The sequence below is a fragment of the Carettochelys insculpta genome, chromosome 12 (genome assembly GCF_033958435.1).
Source record: "Carettochelys insculpta isolate YL-2023 chromosome 12, ASM3395843v1, whole genome shotgun sequence".
Taxonomy (NCBI): Eukaryota; Metazoa; Chordata; order Testudines; family Carettochelyidae; genus Carettochelys; species Carettochelys insculpta.
In genome coordinates, this window is record NC_134148.1 from 32,594,727 (window position 1) to 32,613,112 (window position 18,386).

At 39.2% G+C, this 18,386-nt stretch overlaps 1 protein-coding gene across 10 annotated transcripts in view; it reads right to left on the minus strand.

The window, feature by feature from the left end:
* The window catches only part of AKAP13 (A-kinase anchoring protein 13), a 352,799-nt gene that overhangs the window by 74,321 nt on the left and 260,092 nt on the right, over positions 1-18,386 (minus strand). For 6 of the 10 annotated variants that reach the window (XM_075007027.1, XM_075007026.1, XM_075007028.1 and 3 more), the window contains 4 exons: positions 15,114-15,167; positions 10,145-10,207; positions 6,911-7,103; positions 4,799-4,907 (listed from right to left, as the gene is read on the minus strand). In XM_075007027.1, the coding sequence (XP_074863128.1) occupies positions 4,799-4,907; positions 6,911-7,103; positions 10,145-10,207; positions 15,114-15,167 (419 nt within the window). The remainder of the gene's footprint in view (positions 1-4,798; positions 4,908-6,910; positions 7,104-10,144; positions 10,208-15,113; positions 15,168-18,386) is intronic. The other 4 variants (XM_075007032.1, XM_075007035.1, XM_075007030.1 and 1 more) reach the window with 3 other exon arrangements.

Genomic DNA, 18,386 nt, shown 5'->3' on the forward strand with positions numbered 1-18,386 from the left:
TGACAGCTCTTATGAAAAAGTATTAAGGAATTTAATAGGGATAAAAACAAAATATATTTATTAAGATCCTACAAAATTACTCTTAACAAACCAGCAGCATGCGTATGGTTCTCTATTAGGATGCTTAATGAAACACTACAGGTATTTTCCATATGATAAAATAGAGACAAAAAAGGAGAAAGAGGGAAGACTGATACCCAACTTGAAATGTGTCTAGATTTAAGAATTTATGGAGACAAAATGCAATTTCTTTTCAGTACAATTTAGAGTCATGCAAAACTAGCTCTTTCTTTAAAGAGCAACTAGGCAGATTCAAGCTAGACAGACAAAGTTAGAATACTGTTAGCTGCAAGAAATCTCTGCAGAAAAGAGAGGGACAACATAGGTAGTTACCTATTTGGACAGTTGGTGGGCAAAAATCTAACCCATCTTTTCAGAACCTTCAATCAAGAGCATTGTAATTTTTCTGAGTTCTTGTGCCTTTTACCCCAGTAGACAATAAATATATTGTTTTCTTAAGCATATTAGCAATGCCTACAACAAAACTCAAATCATGCGAGGAAGGCCACAATAACAAATCAGTACATAAACCTTAAGGCTTGCGAGCAATCGTTTGTCACATACAAACTTGTATGCATGCATATACAACAGAGGAAAAAACAGTAAGTAATAAATATTCAGTTTTCAAGAAACTGAAAAGAAAAGGTGTTTTAAGAAACAAACATCTTTTTTTAGCCAGGTATAAAGAGTCTTTTGTATATTGTTGGTTCAATACTTTAAGACTAAACTGAAATTCAGAATGCACAAGATCTTCTAGACAAAGAAAGCAACAGGATGAAATCCCGCGCTGTGCCACACCCCCACTCTCCCCTCACTGCAGTGTTTCCTCTGCCCACACATTGAAAGGATTGGCCAAGGGCATGTGACACACTGAAGAACCAATGGCACTGCTTAATGCAAAACACGTGGAGATGAATTGCTTACTGTAAGGCATTTAACTGGGACATCTGCAGACAAAATTAAGTTTGAGTTTTATTCATATACACTACTAAATGGACAAACAAATCACTTCTGTTCCCTTCATCTTGGCTCTAAAAACCATAATTGTGAAGAATTATTTTTTTCTCCTTTTTTGATTACTGTTTTGTTGGACTGGTCTTAAAGAGGAAATAAAAAAAGAAGAGCAATATTGAAATGCTGAAAGAATAGGCTCCCCCAGGCCTGGCTTTCTTCCTACTTCAGTTTACTTGTTTTTATTTTTAGCAGTTCCTGACTTCATAACAGTTCTCCTCACTGGAAGGTGTTATTTCAAAACTAAGAGCAGCCTTTGGATATTCTGTCCAACAGCTCCTGTGAGCTGTCAGATTGCATACAACACTGCAGCATTAACATCTGTGAACAATAAGAGTGCTATCAGCCAATGCTTTCAGAAGAGCGTGGATGCTGCAGGGACAGCAGATCTGGAGGAATTAGAGGAAGTTCATCTCTACAAATGGCCCCTAAAACAACACACGACAATACACATACAGAGACCAAGATAAGGCTACAATACCCCAAACATTTACCCATTTGGGTTTTATTTTCACAGATGTTCAAAACAAGGTGTTCTTCTCCCATCCAGGCACCTTGCAGAGTTTGGGATACATTGGACTTTATATCCTGTAGCATAACCCAAGAACTAGATTTCACCACATGAAATTAATAGGCAGAAGGTTTAAAAGAAAAACAATAATTTCTTCACAGAAGAGATCGTCAACACGTGGGAATGTTGTGAAGGCCAAGACTATAAGAGAGTAAAAAAAGAGCTAGATAAATTCAAGGAGGATAGGTCCATCAATGGCTGTTAGCCATAATGGGCAGGTATGGAGTCCTTAGTCCCTATTTACCACAGGCTGGGAATGGGCAACCGAGGATGGGTCAGTTAGGCTATATCTAGATTACAGGGATTTGTCAGCAGAAGTCTGTGTCAGAAGATATCTTGTGACAAATCGTCTGTTGACAGATCGCACCCAGACGGCAGGGTGGATTGAGAGAGTGATCCGCTCTGTTGACAGAAAGCAGCTGGACTGCCATTTGGAACCACAGAAGACAGGGTTGTGTGGCATCTTGGAGGCCTTTCCTCTGACAGAAGGCCCCCCAGAACATCCAGACTGGCGTTTTGTCGACAGATCTCTGTCGACAGCAGCTGTCTTCCTCATGGCGAGCTGGATACAGCCGTTGACAGAATGCAGCACTTTTGTTAACTCACTGTCGAGAGAACACACTTGGAAATCTGGATGTTCCATGGATTTTGTCAACAAAACGGCCATTTTGCTGACAAAAACCTTTTAATCTAGGCATAGCCTAGAGGATTATCTGCTCTGTTCATTCCCACACTGGGGCATCTGACATTGGTCACTAATGAAAGATAGGATACTGGGCTAGATGGAACCTTGGTCTGATCCAGTATGGCTGTTCATATGATCTTATAAAATTATTCAAAATAATCAGGGACAATTACAGTTGTTATCAATTTTATTTACTTCTATGAAACCACTGAGATTTATTCATGTATAACTAAGTATGCTGTAGATCAATGTTCAGTTTTGGGAATACAATAAAAGTTCCAAATTATACTATGAAATCCTACAACATACAGAAGTAAAGCACTTCACCAACATCAAGTCTCAACGCACCCTTTGGCTGTTAAGAATTATTATCATTCTTGTTTTATAGATGACCTTAGTAGAGATAGATCTGGGGGGCAATTATTGTGATTTACCATGATGACATGTGATTTGTGATTTACCATGATGATCATGATAAAATGAAGACACTGAAAGGTGAAGTGTTTTACACAAATTTCCACACTCAGTAAGTGGCAGACCTGGGGAACAGACTTGAAGGTAAAAGTTTTCAAAATGACTAATGAGTATGGGCACTTTACTTTTTAGCTCTCTAACTTCAAATCTCGAAAAGTGACTTCATTTTCAGAAAGTGCTGGGCACTTGCCCTGTAAAAATTGGCTTCTCTAACGTATCAAATTAGCCACTCAGAAAGAGAGTCTTGAAAATTTAGGCCCAACTCTTGCCACCAGACTGACCCTACTATTTCTCCTTCAACTGGCTTGACTAACAATATTCCATTTCCCTAACCTCCTGTTTGACTTCCCATTTTCATTCCTTGTGCATATAGAGCAGTATGGTTGGGCTGACGGTAATCAGCCCAAACAAATATAAAAAAGGGAGGGATTTGTATACAAGCTTATCTGCTCCCAAATCACGCTTTGCTTTGCTGGTACCTGTAATGGGCATTATTAGGAAAACCTCTAATGATTTGGGTTGCAGTTTATTTGAAAGTGAAAGTCTTCTACTGATGCAACCTCCTGAAGGATCCCAACAGAAAGTTTCCAGGTGATGGGGAGAAAAGCAGTAGGTTGCCAAGCTTTCTGGTTCTCTAAACAACACTGTTTTTCTAGGACTCTGTAATTTATACTGTTTGGTTAGCAACTGGGAATGATGCCAACAAAATGTTTGTTAAAAAAATGAAGGGTTTGAGCAAAATGAGGAAAAAGGGTGTGACATAATCTAGTGTAAGTTGTATTTTTGTTGGATGAATTTGGTGATATTTTGGTTACTGTTGCCATGGGACACATCTTTTAGACCACATGCTTATTAATCATGGAAGAATGAGGGTAATGGACTTAAAAATGTCACAAGGCACACTCTATGTACAGTCCTCCCAGTGAGCTTCCAAATGAAATAAAACTCTCTACTTTAAAGCATGTCTTTTCGCTAGGAACAGGTACCTCTGGGTCTGAATGGCTGCTTTGTTACTGAGTTCATGGAAGAAACACCAAAAATGAATTTAGGTGAAAGAGAACTGGTTGCTTAAGACCCAACAAATCTCTGGTGCAACTACTAACTTTGTTTGGATGACTTTGACCAATGGCCCAAATCTGAACAGGTTACTTTTTAGTAAAATGTAAGCCACAATAGGTCAAGACTGATGAATCAACTACAGATCACAGGCATTTCACTAATAAGAAAAAAAACTCAGAGCTGGTCTCATAAAAGCCAATAAGAAGTTGTATAAAAGCAAACCAAGCATACTCCCTGGACAACACTGAGTGGAGAGAATGAGTTTGTGATCTTCTCAAGTACACCTGGAATAAAGACGACTTTGCAAACTATCTAGCCTTTCACCGACATTAACTTAAAAAACCCACCCCAGACTTTTGAAATTTCATCTGTGAACCAGTTGGGTCTCCTCAAACATGCAGCTTTAAATTATGCCTGTCAACCCACAAAAAGGTTGATCTGGGTAACAGCAATGTTAATGAGCAAATTCCTGTAGATGTAATATATCAGAAAGGCCATTCTCTCTCCAGATGAGTTTTATGGCTTCTCTCCTGGGGATATAGAACATTCAACTTCAATGTCTCTACATCTCTCAACTCTCCAGAAAAGTAATACCTCAAATGAGGAAGAATTATATTAACAGCAAAAGAAGAAATTCAAAAAGGATACATTGGCTTTATCATGAACAGGCTTTTATAATACATTCAAGGAAGATCAGCTCTGATACCAATAATTTATGTTAACAGAGAAAAATAAGTGTAGTTATTGAAGGGAATAAATTTGGGTCTAAAAATGAATGATGCCCATCCTCTGTAATTAAATACAGGAGTGAGGGGCACCTTTACCTTCAAGTAATATTGTAAAGAAAGAAAAGGTGTTGCTATCTTGGAGAGCTAACAAGGGTTACATAAATACTTCATATGGGATGATAAGGAAGATGGAAGGGTATGTTTACTCACTGTCCAGTCCTGGCTGAATAATTGTCATTAGTGAAATGGATTTGGTCAGTGGAGAGGCCGCGGGAGAAGTACAGAAACTAAATCCATGTGGCTGTGATCTTTGGCGTGTCTGTGGAATGGAAAACAATTATATTAAGCAGATATGCCAAGCAGCACCTTCACCCCTAGAGCAGACTACAGTTTAGTGTTTAAAATGTATCAGCGGTCCACACCTTTAAATACTAGAACATTAAAGCACTCAAAAATATGTGCCTTAAATGGGTGGGCCCAAATCAGGTGGTAAGACACAAACATTGACAAGCACCCAGGGGAATTGCAAAAGTGAAGTGCAGCATCTTTAAAAATGTGAAACAAATATAACAGAAATAAAGTCAAGCACAGGCTGCTTCCCCTTCTGGCACGTCAATGAAATGTATACTGTCTGATGATCAACAAAAGTACTGTTGTGATTTCAACCCTTCCCACCTGCAACCTATAGAGATTATATTTGCTTACATTAAACAGAAACGTGCTGAAATGTAAGAAGAAAATATGGTTTGGGGCTTTAAATTGAGCTTGATAAGACCTAGTAAAATAGGAGTAAAATGAGATAATACAGAGGAAAATTAGAGATAAATACAAACACAATCCTAGGTCATGTTGTAAACAGGTTTTGGTTTTAACTAGCTTCAATGACGTATTTTAGACAAAACTGAATGCTTTGGAAAAATGTCCTCAGACTTGATATTACTGGAAGGTAAACATTACATAAGATTGTGTGTCATATTAAATAGATAACGAGAACACAGAAATTAATTATGATAAATACGGTAAAAGTTGCCCTACTGTAGGGTGTTATTTTAATTGATCATATAAAGGGTAGCATGTTAGTTTTAGGTTAGTGTGCTCTTCCTCCATCTGGGTACCATCAAAGTAAGGGTTACATGCCTATTGTTCACAGCCAGGCACGGATCACCTTGGATGCACCATCTTATCATGAAATTCAGATATCAAAGCACTCAGGGGGTAGCTATGTTAGTATGTAGATTCACAGAAACAAGCAGTCTTGTAGCACCTTAAAAACTAACAATTGTATTTATTAGGTATTTATTGATTTGTGGGTAAGACCCATTTCATCAGAAAGAGATAAAAGCAGAAGATGGTTACACGTTTCTTTTAATTATTTTAAAGAAAATTCCTGTTTCTTTTAATTATTTTATTTTAAATACAGTCTTGAATGTTGTCCTTCATTTTGTCATTCACAGTCCTCCACTACGTTAACTTATCTGTTATTACCTTCGAATCTTAAACCTTAAAGAATGCAGTTTGGTTCAATTCCTTATCCATAAAGCAATAATTGGGGACTCATAAATCAAGGTTACACAATGGCTGACAATACAGAATTATACGAGTCTGACACTGAGACTGAGAATGTAACTGATTAAATCATCACCATCTACCTCCTCTCTAAGCAGCTGAATACAAATTTGCATAATTCCACATGTCTGATGTCGCATTTACTTGCTGCTTGTAAAGGAAGGATGACACCATTACAAATTAGAATATATGTTATTACAACAGAGGAAAGTCTTCATTTCCTTACAAATTATGTGTATAAACCTAAACAACCTCAGCACACAAAATAATATTTAACAATAGTCTTTAAAGTGCTACTTGACTGCTTTTTGTTTTGATAGTGCATAGACTAGCACAGCTTCCTCTTTGATAAAATAATATTTAGTACTTATATTTGCTTCGCATCTTCAAAGTGTCATAAAAAACTTAATTTTTAAGCCTCTTAACACCTCTATGACAGAAGTGTTATTAACTCCATTGTACAGAAGCAAAGTGACTTTTCCACGATCTTCAGGTCAGTGGCAGGAGCTCAGGAGTTCCTAGTTCCCTGCCCTACAGTTTAAGCAGGCTGCCTCTATGGCTAAGAAGCAAGGCTATCTTGATCAAGTGGGAGTGATCCATTTGAGGTCTTTTAGCATTTGTCAGGCATATCTCCATATTAAAGATGACCACATCACTGCATTACGCATGGAAAAGGGACCCTCATGAGGGCCAAGTTTGGGAGCTTAAGATCTAGAGTTTTGTGAAAACACTATGATAATAAAAGAATAGCATTACCTGACGGTCAAACTCTCTGCCTTCTCCCTGCTCAGATTCTACTTCTTCTTCAGTGAGTGAGACCAAGGAGCCGCGCTCATCGCTAGCAAGCGGACTTCGCCTGAGGTCTTTGGAACTCAAAGAGGAGGTCTCTAAATTTGAGGAGGGTTTGTTGTTATCACTGCAGTCTCCTGCGAGGCCCTCTAGGCTGTAACTGGAGAAAAATCAGAGAGATTAGACCCTGAAAATTCTTAAGGTTTTAACACACAAAGTAGTGCCTGAATTGTGTGCATGAGCCACCTTCTATTCCAAAGAGGATGCAACCTCTCCATTCAGAGTGGAGCAAGACATATATTATTCTCTCAGTCTGTATTACTTTCTTGAGTAATATATGTGACCTACTGCAGGTAGCAGCGTATGGCACGTTTTAATAATATCACTTTCACTGCAGATAGCAGGATCTTGATAGTCAGGCAATTGGTTGCCTGAGAGTAACAGAACAATGTATTTCTGTTATCAGATTCCACCTCACTCTCTTGCTTACTTCCACCCATTCTATTTTCTCACCTGTAAATGATATACTGGATGTGGCTCAGTTTAAGCTAGACACAGCTGGTATATCTACATGGTATTTTTACTTAAGTGGATGTTCTATACTGAAATGTTCTACACCCCCAACAGCAAAGAAAGTGTAAAACTCTCTTCGCAGAGGTGTTCTTTGACACTGCTAGGCATCCGCTATTGTTCAAGGCTTTAACAGAAAGCAGAGCATTAATGCCAAAATCTATGTATTAAGTAAATGCTATCTCCATCAGCCACTGAATTACATTACAGCTTTTGACCCTGGAGCTAGATTACCCAACACAGCCAAACATGACCACTTAAAACTGAAATAAAAGAGCATTCATCTGCAACACTGATGCTTGTGAAAGAGTTGACCAGACTAAGACACAGTGACAGCTGCTGATTTGCAAGTTTCACTACAAAGAGCTATGCTAACATAGCACAATTCTCACCTGCAACTCCAACCTCCCCTCTCTGCTCCCACATATCATGTTATTGTCCCAACCTCACCATTTTATCAAAAGAGCTGTATCTAGCACCTCAATCCTGATCTGCAGCAACCCTTGCAATTCTAGACTTGGGTTATACAGCTTGGAGGGTCACCTCATTCCTGACCTGCATGCCCTCCACCATGCCAGTCTTAGTTCCCTCAAATAGCTCTATTACTAAAGTTGAATGCTCATGTGCAGGCAAACTCTGCCATTCTTATCCAGAGCCTTTCCTGAGAAAGCTGGCTTTTGTTACGGGCCAATAGGAACTTAAGATGACACCAATTCACACACTTTCAACATGAATGAGGTGAAAGATGAACAAATTAGTTCACGTGCACCTCCTGATATCTTTTGGACAGGACTTTACTACACAATCCTAGCATATCTAATCCTACTATTTTCAAACACTGTAGATAGGTCAGTTTTTGGTCAATGACCTATGAGTGCCTGAAGACAAAATGTCAATCACAGTAATCAAAGAGCATAAAAAAGTGTTCTTTCTATGGATTGCATATTGTACGAAAATTTGCTGTGGCAGGATCAAGGGCAAGTGTTTTACAGAAAACATTTAATATATACATTTTTGAACTCACGGTTAATCATGACATTTAACTCACTATTGAGTTAATATTCAAAACACATTAAATAACAGAAAATAGTCTGTCATGTACAGATTAGTTAAACATCTGATGGAGTTTTACATCCATGTAGACTCCAAACAGACATGAGTACACTTTGAACCTCTCTAGTCTGGCACCTTTGGGACCTGACCAGTGCCGAACAAGAGAATTTGCTGAACCATGTGAGGTCAATATTGTCTAGCAGCATTACCAACACTTCTGCTACTCACTGGGCTCTTAGAAGACATTTAGGAGGAATTAGAGTTAAACAACAGCACCAGACACTAAGAACAAGGACCGGTGGCTGTAAATAAACTTTATGGGACCATGGAAAAGTTGGCCACACTCGTGATAAATGGCTATCCAGCTAACTACAATCACAGTGGATGACAGATGATGTCAGGTGAGAGAGTGGCTGGACTAGAGAGGTTCAACTCTTGTTCTACATACCACTGAAAATAATGGTGGCTAACAAACATGTATCATCTTCAAAGCAAAAGCTGAAGTAAATCTTATATCAGAAGAGTAAGACATTTGATTTCTAAAGATTTTTTCAGGTTAGTAAATGAGAGGGCAGACAAGCCATGGAATTTGCAATTTTATTAATTTACAAAAGCCTTTAATTGCATTGTATTTAGCTATAGCATGCATTGTAAAGTTTACGACCAAACATCTGCAAGGGAAAATCCGTTTCACTGCTATTATCTAAAGAGGACAGGCTTTTATTCTTCCAGTACAAAAATTACACTAGTAGTTTACTGGGTTTTCATAACTGGGCTCAGAGCAACAACTCCTCTCAGACATGCCATCAAATAGTCATCAGCTGAAAATGATCTTTGTTTTCTACCTACTCTATTTGTATTCCATTCAAATAAGTGTTCTAAAATAAATAATCTATATTCCAAACTTCAGAGTTATCTAGCCTCCAGAAAATGCAGTTAGAAATTCTACCTTTTAACCACTGAAGAAAAAAGTAAATCTGGATCTGGATCATCAGCTTTGTCAATTTACCTCTGTTGTGAATCTGACCTGTTATAATGAATTCTGACTTTCGGCTTTCTATATAACATGCAAATTTTTAGTGCCTGGGAAAACCAAATCTGTGATTATCAGATTGTTTTGTTCTAGGGTGGTTTAAATTATTAGCCTCTCTATGCAAGACAGGAGAAAAAAATCCTCATTGTACTAGAAGCAATCAGCATGAATTTAGATGCTTATAAAATACCAATCTGTATGGAGGAAAACATAACTGTATTTCATTAATTTGACTGATTCTTTTGCTGTCACTTTCATTGCTCAGACTGTAGAGAAAGATGTGCCTTAAAAATCATCACAAGAATAAGAAACCAATACCAGTGAGTAATGCAGCTTCTCAACACAACATGAGCATAGGTCACCACCTTCACCTGTGCCTCACCTTCCAGACCACCCAACACCAAATCTGACTGGAGGTGGAAACAGACAAAGCAAACAGACACAAGCACATTGCAGCCACAGCAGCAGAGAAACAACCACACAAAAGCTGACAACACTGTTTGCCTGTTTGCCCCTGTGCTACTGCACATTTATTCATACCATACCTTCTACAATTAAAGTCAGCACCCTGGGTAACGTATTGTAGGCCAGAAGGACACCAGCTCAAACTGGGGATATCAAAGGCAGAGAAAGTAAAAGGGCTGCAGTTATTGGATTGTCACAAAAAGAAAATGTTTGAGAACTTGGTTAAACTTATTTAATTTTAGAAAGATGTTTACATTGTCTTTTAATTAACGGTGAGTGAAAAGTACCAGATCAGCATCCCAAGAGACTAAAGCCTCATTATCATAGAACCGAGATGGTTCAGGTAGTGGAGTAGCACAGGCATCCCTTGAACTGCTCCCATCAATAGGGGCCAACAATGAATTTGTGTGAACACCTCTAGAGGTGAAAGATGAGCTCTCTCTCTATGTCCTGATGAAAATTTGTGCCAGCTCAGAAGACACTTTTTATATACAGGTTGAACCCCTCTTGTCCGGGACTTGCCCAGTGCTAGACGAGAGCATTTTCTGGATAAGAGGAAGTCAATATTATGTAACACATTGGCAACACCTCCACTGCTTACTGGGCTCCAAGAAGACATTTAGGGGTAAATTACAGCTAAATAACAGCACAAAACACTGAGAGCCAGGACTGGTGGCTGTAAACAAACTTTATGGGACCCAGGAAACTTGGCCACAGCCATGGTAATTGGTTGTCCGGTTCAGTAAAATCATGCCAGTTTATGCATGTTGCCAGGTGAGAGAGTTCCAGATTAAAGAAGTTCAACCTGTACTTATTTATTTGGCAGATGTACTCTGGTCAAGCCGAACCACAGCATTTTATATACAGAGAATTCAACTGAGACTATTAATAGCAACAGTAATTAGCACTATGGTGGCAACTTGAATCCAAGAATCTAAAAAATGAACTATTACCACTGAGTGGATGAAGCTCCCCCACAACAGTTAAACATTATTAACCTCATTTTACAGATGGGGAAGAATGAAGCAACGATTCCAAGGTCTGTGCTTTAACCATTAGGCAATGCTTCTTAATTTTACTGCACAACAAACTTAGGATTAATCCAAATCAAAGAACCTGAAATAAAAGTTCCTTTTGCCAAAATACCAGTGCCAGAAACCAATGAGTGTCCCATCTTAGATCGCAAAATAGTCAGAATTTCAAAATACAGGGACAATTTCTTTGGCTCTCATTTTTAAACAATGATTTTGATTATTATTTCATTGGGAGTTACAATTTGCCTGGTTAAATTTGACCCTAGAATGCCCAACAGAGCCCAGCTGCGGACTCTAAGTATAGAGAAACTGATTTTCTATTCAGCTATGGTAACCAAAGGGAGCACAAACTGCTCCAGGAAACTTCCCTGGCACAAAAAAGGCCCCAAACTCACACAGAGGGGTAACCTTGCACTGGTCCTGCTCCCAAAATCGCAGGATAGAAAGCATGGCCAGGAAACACTCTGCTCTGGCCTAGGAGCCTATGGGAAACACAATGTAAGTTTAAGCAGCCCCAAAACTGCTCTGACATCAAGGGTCTGCAGGGTCCATGTGGCATAAAGCCATCTTTCCCTTGCCCCTCTTGTGTCCCAGAACTTCAGGTAGAACTGGAAGTACTCAGAAATGGAGCTAAATAACCTAAATGAATTAAAAAAAAGTATAAGAACAGTTAACTGAAGAACCTGTGGTATTCAGTCTGAGGGAATACAGTAGCAGTTTGCCTAGGAATTAAAAGTAGTTTCAGAATGAGGCTGTTGATTGGGCCACGATGCATCTGTAGTGAAATTCCTTGTGCTCTGTGGACCATCAGATATACAGAAAATCTTTTCAAATGGCTTCCAGACTGCTGCGATAAATATCCATTATGAACATTTTGCTTTAACATGAACAACCTTTAAAGGGCTTTATAATCATCAGCTAACTAGAGCTATGTCTATACTAGGGAAAGGAAGTCGATTGCAGATACGCAATTCTACCAATGGCTATTGCATAGCTAGAATCAACATTTCAGCAACTGAGTCACCTGACCATGCTGTTGGACCCCTGCCCCCCACTTACTCTTTGTGTATCACGAGGAGTACAGTGGTCGATGATGACAGGTCAATTTTGCGCATCCCTAACTGATGCAAGAAATCGAACCCTGGATGATCTACCCTGGGCAGGTCGATTCTCTGGGGCAGTATAGACATAGCCTAAGCCACAACAGGATAAGGAAGTATCTCCATTTGACAGAAAGAGGACCTGAAAAAAGGAGCTAAAACCGCTAAGTGTACTGCTTCCTATGAATAATTCATATCATTGCTCCAGTGTTGCCCTCTAACTTTCAGAATCTGCTGACAAGCTTAAATGACCTGTGTGTCCCCCTAGAACAAAGGTTCAACACACTCATGTAGTTGTGTGAGTACAGTCAGGGTGAAGTGGAGGAGAAGTGTGTATCCAATTACTTTAACAATGAACACTGACCTACAGCAGACAATTCTGTACATCTGCATATATACATAAAATCTCTCTCTCTCTCTCTTTCTTAACTATATTAATTTTATAGCGCGACTAGAAGATTACAGGGTAGAAACTCTATAATTGAGAGATGAAGGAATAGCAGGCTTGGAGGAAATGGCAGAAGATCGCAGAGAGGAATAAAAATTCTTGGCAAGAGCTGTGGAAAACACAGACATATAGAATTATAATACTGCTGATGAGCCACCCGCAATCAACTGGCAGCACCATGCAAAACTCAAGACAGTGGCTCATCATGCAATAGATGTACAAACCCTTGGCACAAGATGTAGGGGAGGTGGAGCAAGGACAAGAGGGAAGGGCCATTTGTAAGGCAGACTACAGACTGGAATTAGTTTGTCCACTCTCCAGCACTAGCTTATAGGCTGGGACAATGGTAAAGAGAGAGAATGAGAATGTATTTCTTCATGAATGTGACCTAACTTGCAAAGATAAGTTAGTGATACTAAGTGGCCAACTTGAGACACATTATCTTTACTATTAGCACAGGGATCCCTAACCCCTTTGTGGAAGTCAAGTGGATATATCCCCATGCAGCTGGTGAAAAAACTGTTTGCATTCATGAATTTCCAGTCTGCTTTACAAAGAGAAGCTGCTGAACTCTCTTTCATATTCAAATTCGACACATTAACACGTGGTTTGAACTGGGATGCAAACTTTCTGGGACATTATAGGGGCTCTTTGGCATACTTGGCTTAATCTAATTCTTCACCTGTGGCCCCCCCTGCCTCTCTGCTCTCTGAGTTGCTCACTTTGATCTTTTTTTTCCTGATTTGTCAACTTTAATTACTGTTTTGGTTCTCTATGCCTTAAATATTGATTCTGTTCTGGTATGGCTATGGTCTGAGGAAGTGGGTCTGTCTCACGAGAGCTCACCTAATAAATTATTTTGTTAGTCTTTAAAGTGCTACTTGACTGCTTTTTTGTTTTGTTAGCATTTATGTGCTCACTAGGCAATTCTTGCATGCCACCTTACTAAGTACAGAGCAGAGTGGAGTCCAAGTTGAATGAAGTCCATAGTGTTTCATTAAGGGTGAGTGTAACTAACCTGATACTAAGGATAACATTAGGTGTGAGCAAGCACGAAGAACTACTTAACTGACAGCTGCAATGGGAAGCACAGAGAAATATCACCATTTATCCTTTCACCTTCATGTGCTATTCTCTGAGGCTATAATACTGTAATTAGATACCCTAAGTACTTCACTGGGACCTGTGCAGTTGGGTTGCACTATAACAGGAAGGCACTATAGAAAGCACATAAGGCACTCCTTCCTTGAGACTGAACTTGAGAATTTAGGTAATTTGCATGTTACAGTGAAGTGTGAGAGCAAGTGCTTCTGGAGAGATGAGAGTCAAGGTCAGTGGACATGTCAATAGCTTGTCAACGCTTCACTCAACGTAACTATGAAGAGAACAGAACAGGCAGCAGTGTTTGCAGTCAAAGGTTATTTGGAAAAAAATTCTCCCTGGTGCAACGGAACCTCTAAGGAAGGCTTTAGGACACAATTATACAGGAAGAGATCCATGTTCTGCAGCAGCAGCAAAATGAGCCTCAGAGCATATGAAGGCAACCAACACAGCAGGTACTTAAATCTCTCCAGTCAAAACAATGGCACAATTGTAAGTAAAATTTCAGAGAAGTGGGTATGTCAAAGGAATTTATTGCACTGGCGTATGGCAGGGAGAACATGGCCAAAAAGAACAAAATCCCCAAGGAACTCCCTATAAAATCAGGGCCAAGGAGGGGGAAGGAAGGATTTCCTTACTGTACTCCTGAGAATTTAACAGTAAAACCAGCAACTATTCTTGTACTGTCTACACAGTGTTTCTGTAGAAACAGCACTCTTCTTTTTAAGAAAAAAAGCTCTTGCCTGGACTGTAAACACTACTGCTCACATAAGCTAATCATGCTGAGACTTCAACAATAAAATAGGAGTATGTCTGCTTTATTGAGAGCAGCAGAGAGAGAGAGAGAGAGAGAGAGAAACCGGTTTGAAAATCATGCTTATTTTTCTATCTTTTAATAGAAGTTAAAAATACCCAAGAAAGTTCAAATTAAAGCAAACTGCCTGCTGCAGGTGTACCAAGTGTATTATGTATCCTTTGTGCTAATTACAAACATGTTTCTAAGTACCTATCCTGAAGATCTAGGGGTTTTGATAGATTTAAAAAAAATCTAATTACAGCAAAAAGACAAAAACAAATATTTGTCTGTTTATATTTAACAGCCAATCTTAAATATGTCATTTTGTCAGATGCTTCAAATCGGCAACCCACTCCATCAATGAGAAGTCGTAGAAAGAGTGGTAGGAAGGTAAGGTAAGGTGTGTAGGCTGTGACACTGTAAGGGTAAGAGTGATGAAACTGGATATGTGTCTGTATGAAAAAATCATTCTGAGAAGTACAAAATCTAAACTGGATTGACTAACATGAGAATATGAAGTTAGTAGACATTCAAATGCAAAATGGTTAGTCAAGTTAGTTGGCTCTGTACCTTCTCCTATGAATGGGAGGCTTCCTTATACCATCCCCCAGAACTCGTACTGAACTGAAAATGGAAAGCGGTCAGAGATGAGAATGGCTTATAATGAACAAATGACAGCTGAAGGGAAAACACGCATTTCCCCCTTCCACCCTCCCCAAAAAACCCAAACAGCAGAAGGAAAGAATGAAAAGGGGAATATAAAAACTTTAGGCTATGTCTACACTAGAAGCATCTGTCGGCAAAAGCATCTGTCGACAGGGAAATCTCGACAGAACCTCTATCAACAGATTGTACCTATACACAACTTGCTCTGTTGACAGAGAACTACCAGACTGCACTGCAGTCTCATGCCAGCAAGCAGAATGGCAGCTCTGCAAAGAGGGCTGGCCAGCAACCGGCAGGCCCCTCTGTCGACAGAAGTGTTTACATCGCACTTCTGTTGACAGTACTCTGTCGAGAGACTGTTATGCCTCGAATTTTTGAGGAATAATACTGTTGAGGCAAATGCAGAGTTCTGCCGTGAATTTGTTGACAGAATGCTTTAAGCACGTAGACGCTCCCTGAGTTATGTCGACAGAAGGCCCCTTCTGTTGACAAAACTCTCTAGTGTAGACCCAGCCATAGGGTTTAAGGGAGCAAATTTTTTTTCTTCTTTCTTCCTCTATTTAACTGTAAGGCTTTGTTTACAGAATGAAGTTTAATGGTCACTGACAATGGTTGCATATAAGCTCGTCAGCTGTACGTGTAGATAAGGACAAACTAGTTCAACAGCAGTCACTATTAGCAACCACTCTATTTGGTAGTGTAGACAAAGTCTAAAATGGACCATCACTGAAAAATCTATATTTTTCTTCACAAGGGTATCAGAAACTTATTAGTCAGTGAAATCTGAAGGCATGGCAATGCTGCAAACATGGTATGTGATTACAGCTCAAGGCAACTATAATCCAGGTAGTTTGTGCACCAGAGTTGTGAGGCTGCAGCAGCATCATTTCGGTGTGGGTGAGACACCAGAGCAACTGCCCTGGGTTCCAAGTGGGCTTGCACTGTGAATCCTGTGGCATTCCACTATCTGTAGGGGAGCTAAGTAGACAAATCAGCTGCTATGTCAACGTGAGCTTCAATCTACTCCATATAAGGCATATAATATGCAGCATGAACTCTTAAGAATTACCAAGGATGAACATACTCCATTGGAGCCTTGTGAATATTCTTCATGAAATTTATATAGAAAACATGTTTTTAAAACTATATTTAACAGATATCTAAAATGCTCAACAGATTTCATTTTTTTTTCTTATTTGAAAAAAGATTAGGTTCCATTACTTCTTCACTATAGAAATACAGGGAATATAAAATCATTTATTCCTTGCTTTTGCTAGAGGACCTCTAGAAGGAGAGGGGAATCTCACATGGGCAGCTTTCTTAGGGTCTGATGCAGCTTCCAATGGAAAGGCCGCCTTTGAGTTGAATGAAACTGGATCAGGTCCTCAGCCCTTAACTGAAGGGATGGAGAACGAAATCCCAGCAAAAGTATTCTGGTTAAATAGTTATTAGCAAAACCCAAAACAATCATATAGAAATTTAACCAGTTTGAAGAAAACACAATTTCCAGACCTTTATACAAAGGTGCGAAACCCCAAGTGGCTTTTCCTTTGCAATGCACCTCTCAGCCAGATCTGCACCTTGCCTACTGGTGGCTGTACATGTGAACATAAGAAAATAATTCCTTTCTTTCTTTTTTTTAAAATCAATGATTTACAGTAGGAATATTTTCCTATATCACACACATATCCATCCAACCTCTGATTCAGAAGTTTTTAACTCCATCTGCTTAGCATTAGTTGTAATTGCCAACTATGTAGTTTATTGCCCTCAAAAATCCTTACATAATAACTTCAGTGCATAACAAATAATTCTTTCTAAATGAATTTATGAGCTTACAGACTCAGTCTGCCATAAACTAGCTTTTATCTCTGAAGTTGCCTCTTCTGCTGTTTTAAAGTATTGGTGCAATTTTATTTTGTGTGTCATCCTGGGTTTGTGAAAATAATCCAGAAAGAGCTGACAAAGTCATGCAAAAAAATAAACAATGCATGTTACTGAACATTGCCTCAATTTTAGCTTTAGAGGGGATAAAACTTGTAATTTAAGGACCTGTAATTTCTTTTCAGTAAATGCATATCTAATCTAGCAACTTCTTAAGGATTTATGAACAAGCATTAAAGGGTGACTACTATATCTAAACCAAGGGGTCCCCAAACTCGGCCCCCAGCCAGGAATCAAAGGACAATTTGTTTTAATACAATGCAGTTGACTGTGACCATTTTACTTGTTAATACAGAGCTGTGACCCATGAAAACAACAACTCCCAGCAGTCAACTGGATGAATTCCAGTTTGACTCCTGATAGAATTGCAGTTTGCAACAAACCACATATCCATATTGTAGAGGAGACTGACATGCAATTTATGTGAATTACAGAAGAAACTTTGACCACCTCATGTCTAAAGCAATGCTGCTCCTATTTAAATCAATGGCTAAACTCACTTGGCTTCAACAGGACCAGGAGCTTCAGTGAGGTAAAACTAGCGTACCTTTTGTGCAATGCAAATGAAGAAAGACTGATGGCTATAGAGACATGCTAGGTACAAAGGGAGTCAGATAACTTGAAAGTTACGCAGAATGCAGAGGGCTTACTGATAATCAATTATTTTATGGGTGGAATTTTTCTGTGACCAGAAATCAAGAGAAGAGTAGTTCTGGAAAAGGCAAGTTTTGCCTTTGTGGCTTTCCCTACTCTTCTCTCGAAGAGAGAGAGTAGAGTGAGAAACTCGGAAAACACCCTAGCTATAGGTTGTATAGAGTCTGTTCACTTCATTCAATACTGAAATTCAACCAGGAGTCAAACTGGAGCCCATTCACCCCAGCCCCAACATTGAAGGCCTATAATTTTCCATTATACTCTTACAGACCATACAATACCTTCATGCAAGAACCCAACTGATTAACAGCAGCTGTGTTTATCCTATGGTCACCCACGCTATGCCCACACAGCAGCATTATTCCTGAACAAGCTATTCCTGAAGAGGTGTTCTGGAATAGCTTATTCAGAAATAGTGCAGCTACATACAAAATGCATTTTGAAATCATGCTCAACTATTTCAAAGTAGAGCATCTGCACACCACAGCCTATTTTGAAATAGAACCATTGGACACACTATGGTTTATTTGAAATAGGCTCTATTGCCTGTATTAATAGCACCTCTTTTGAAATATCTAT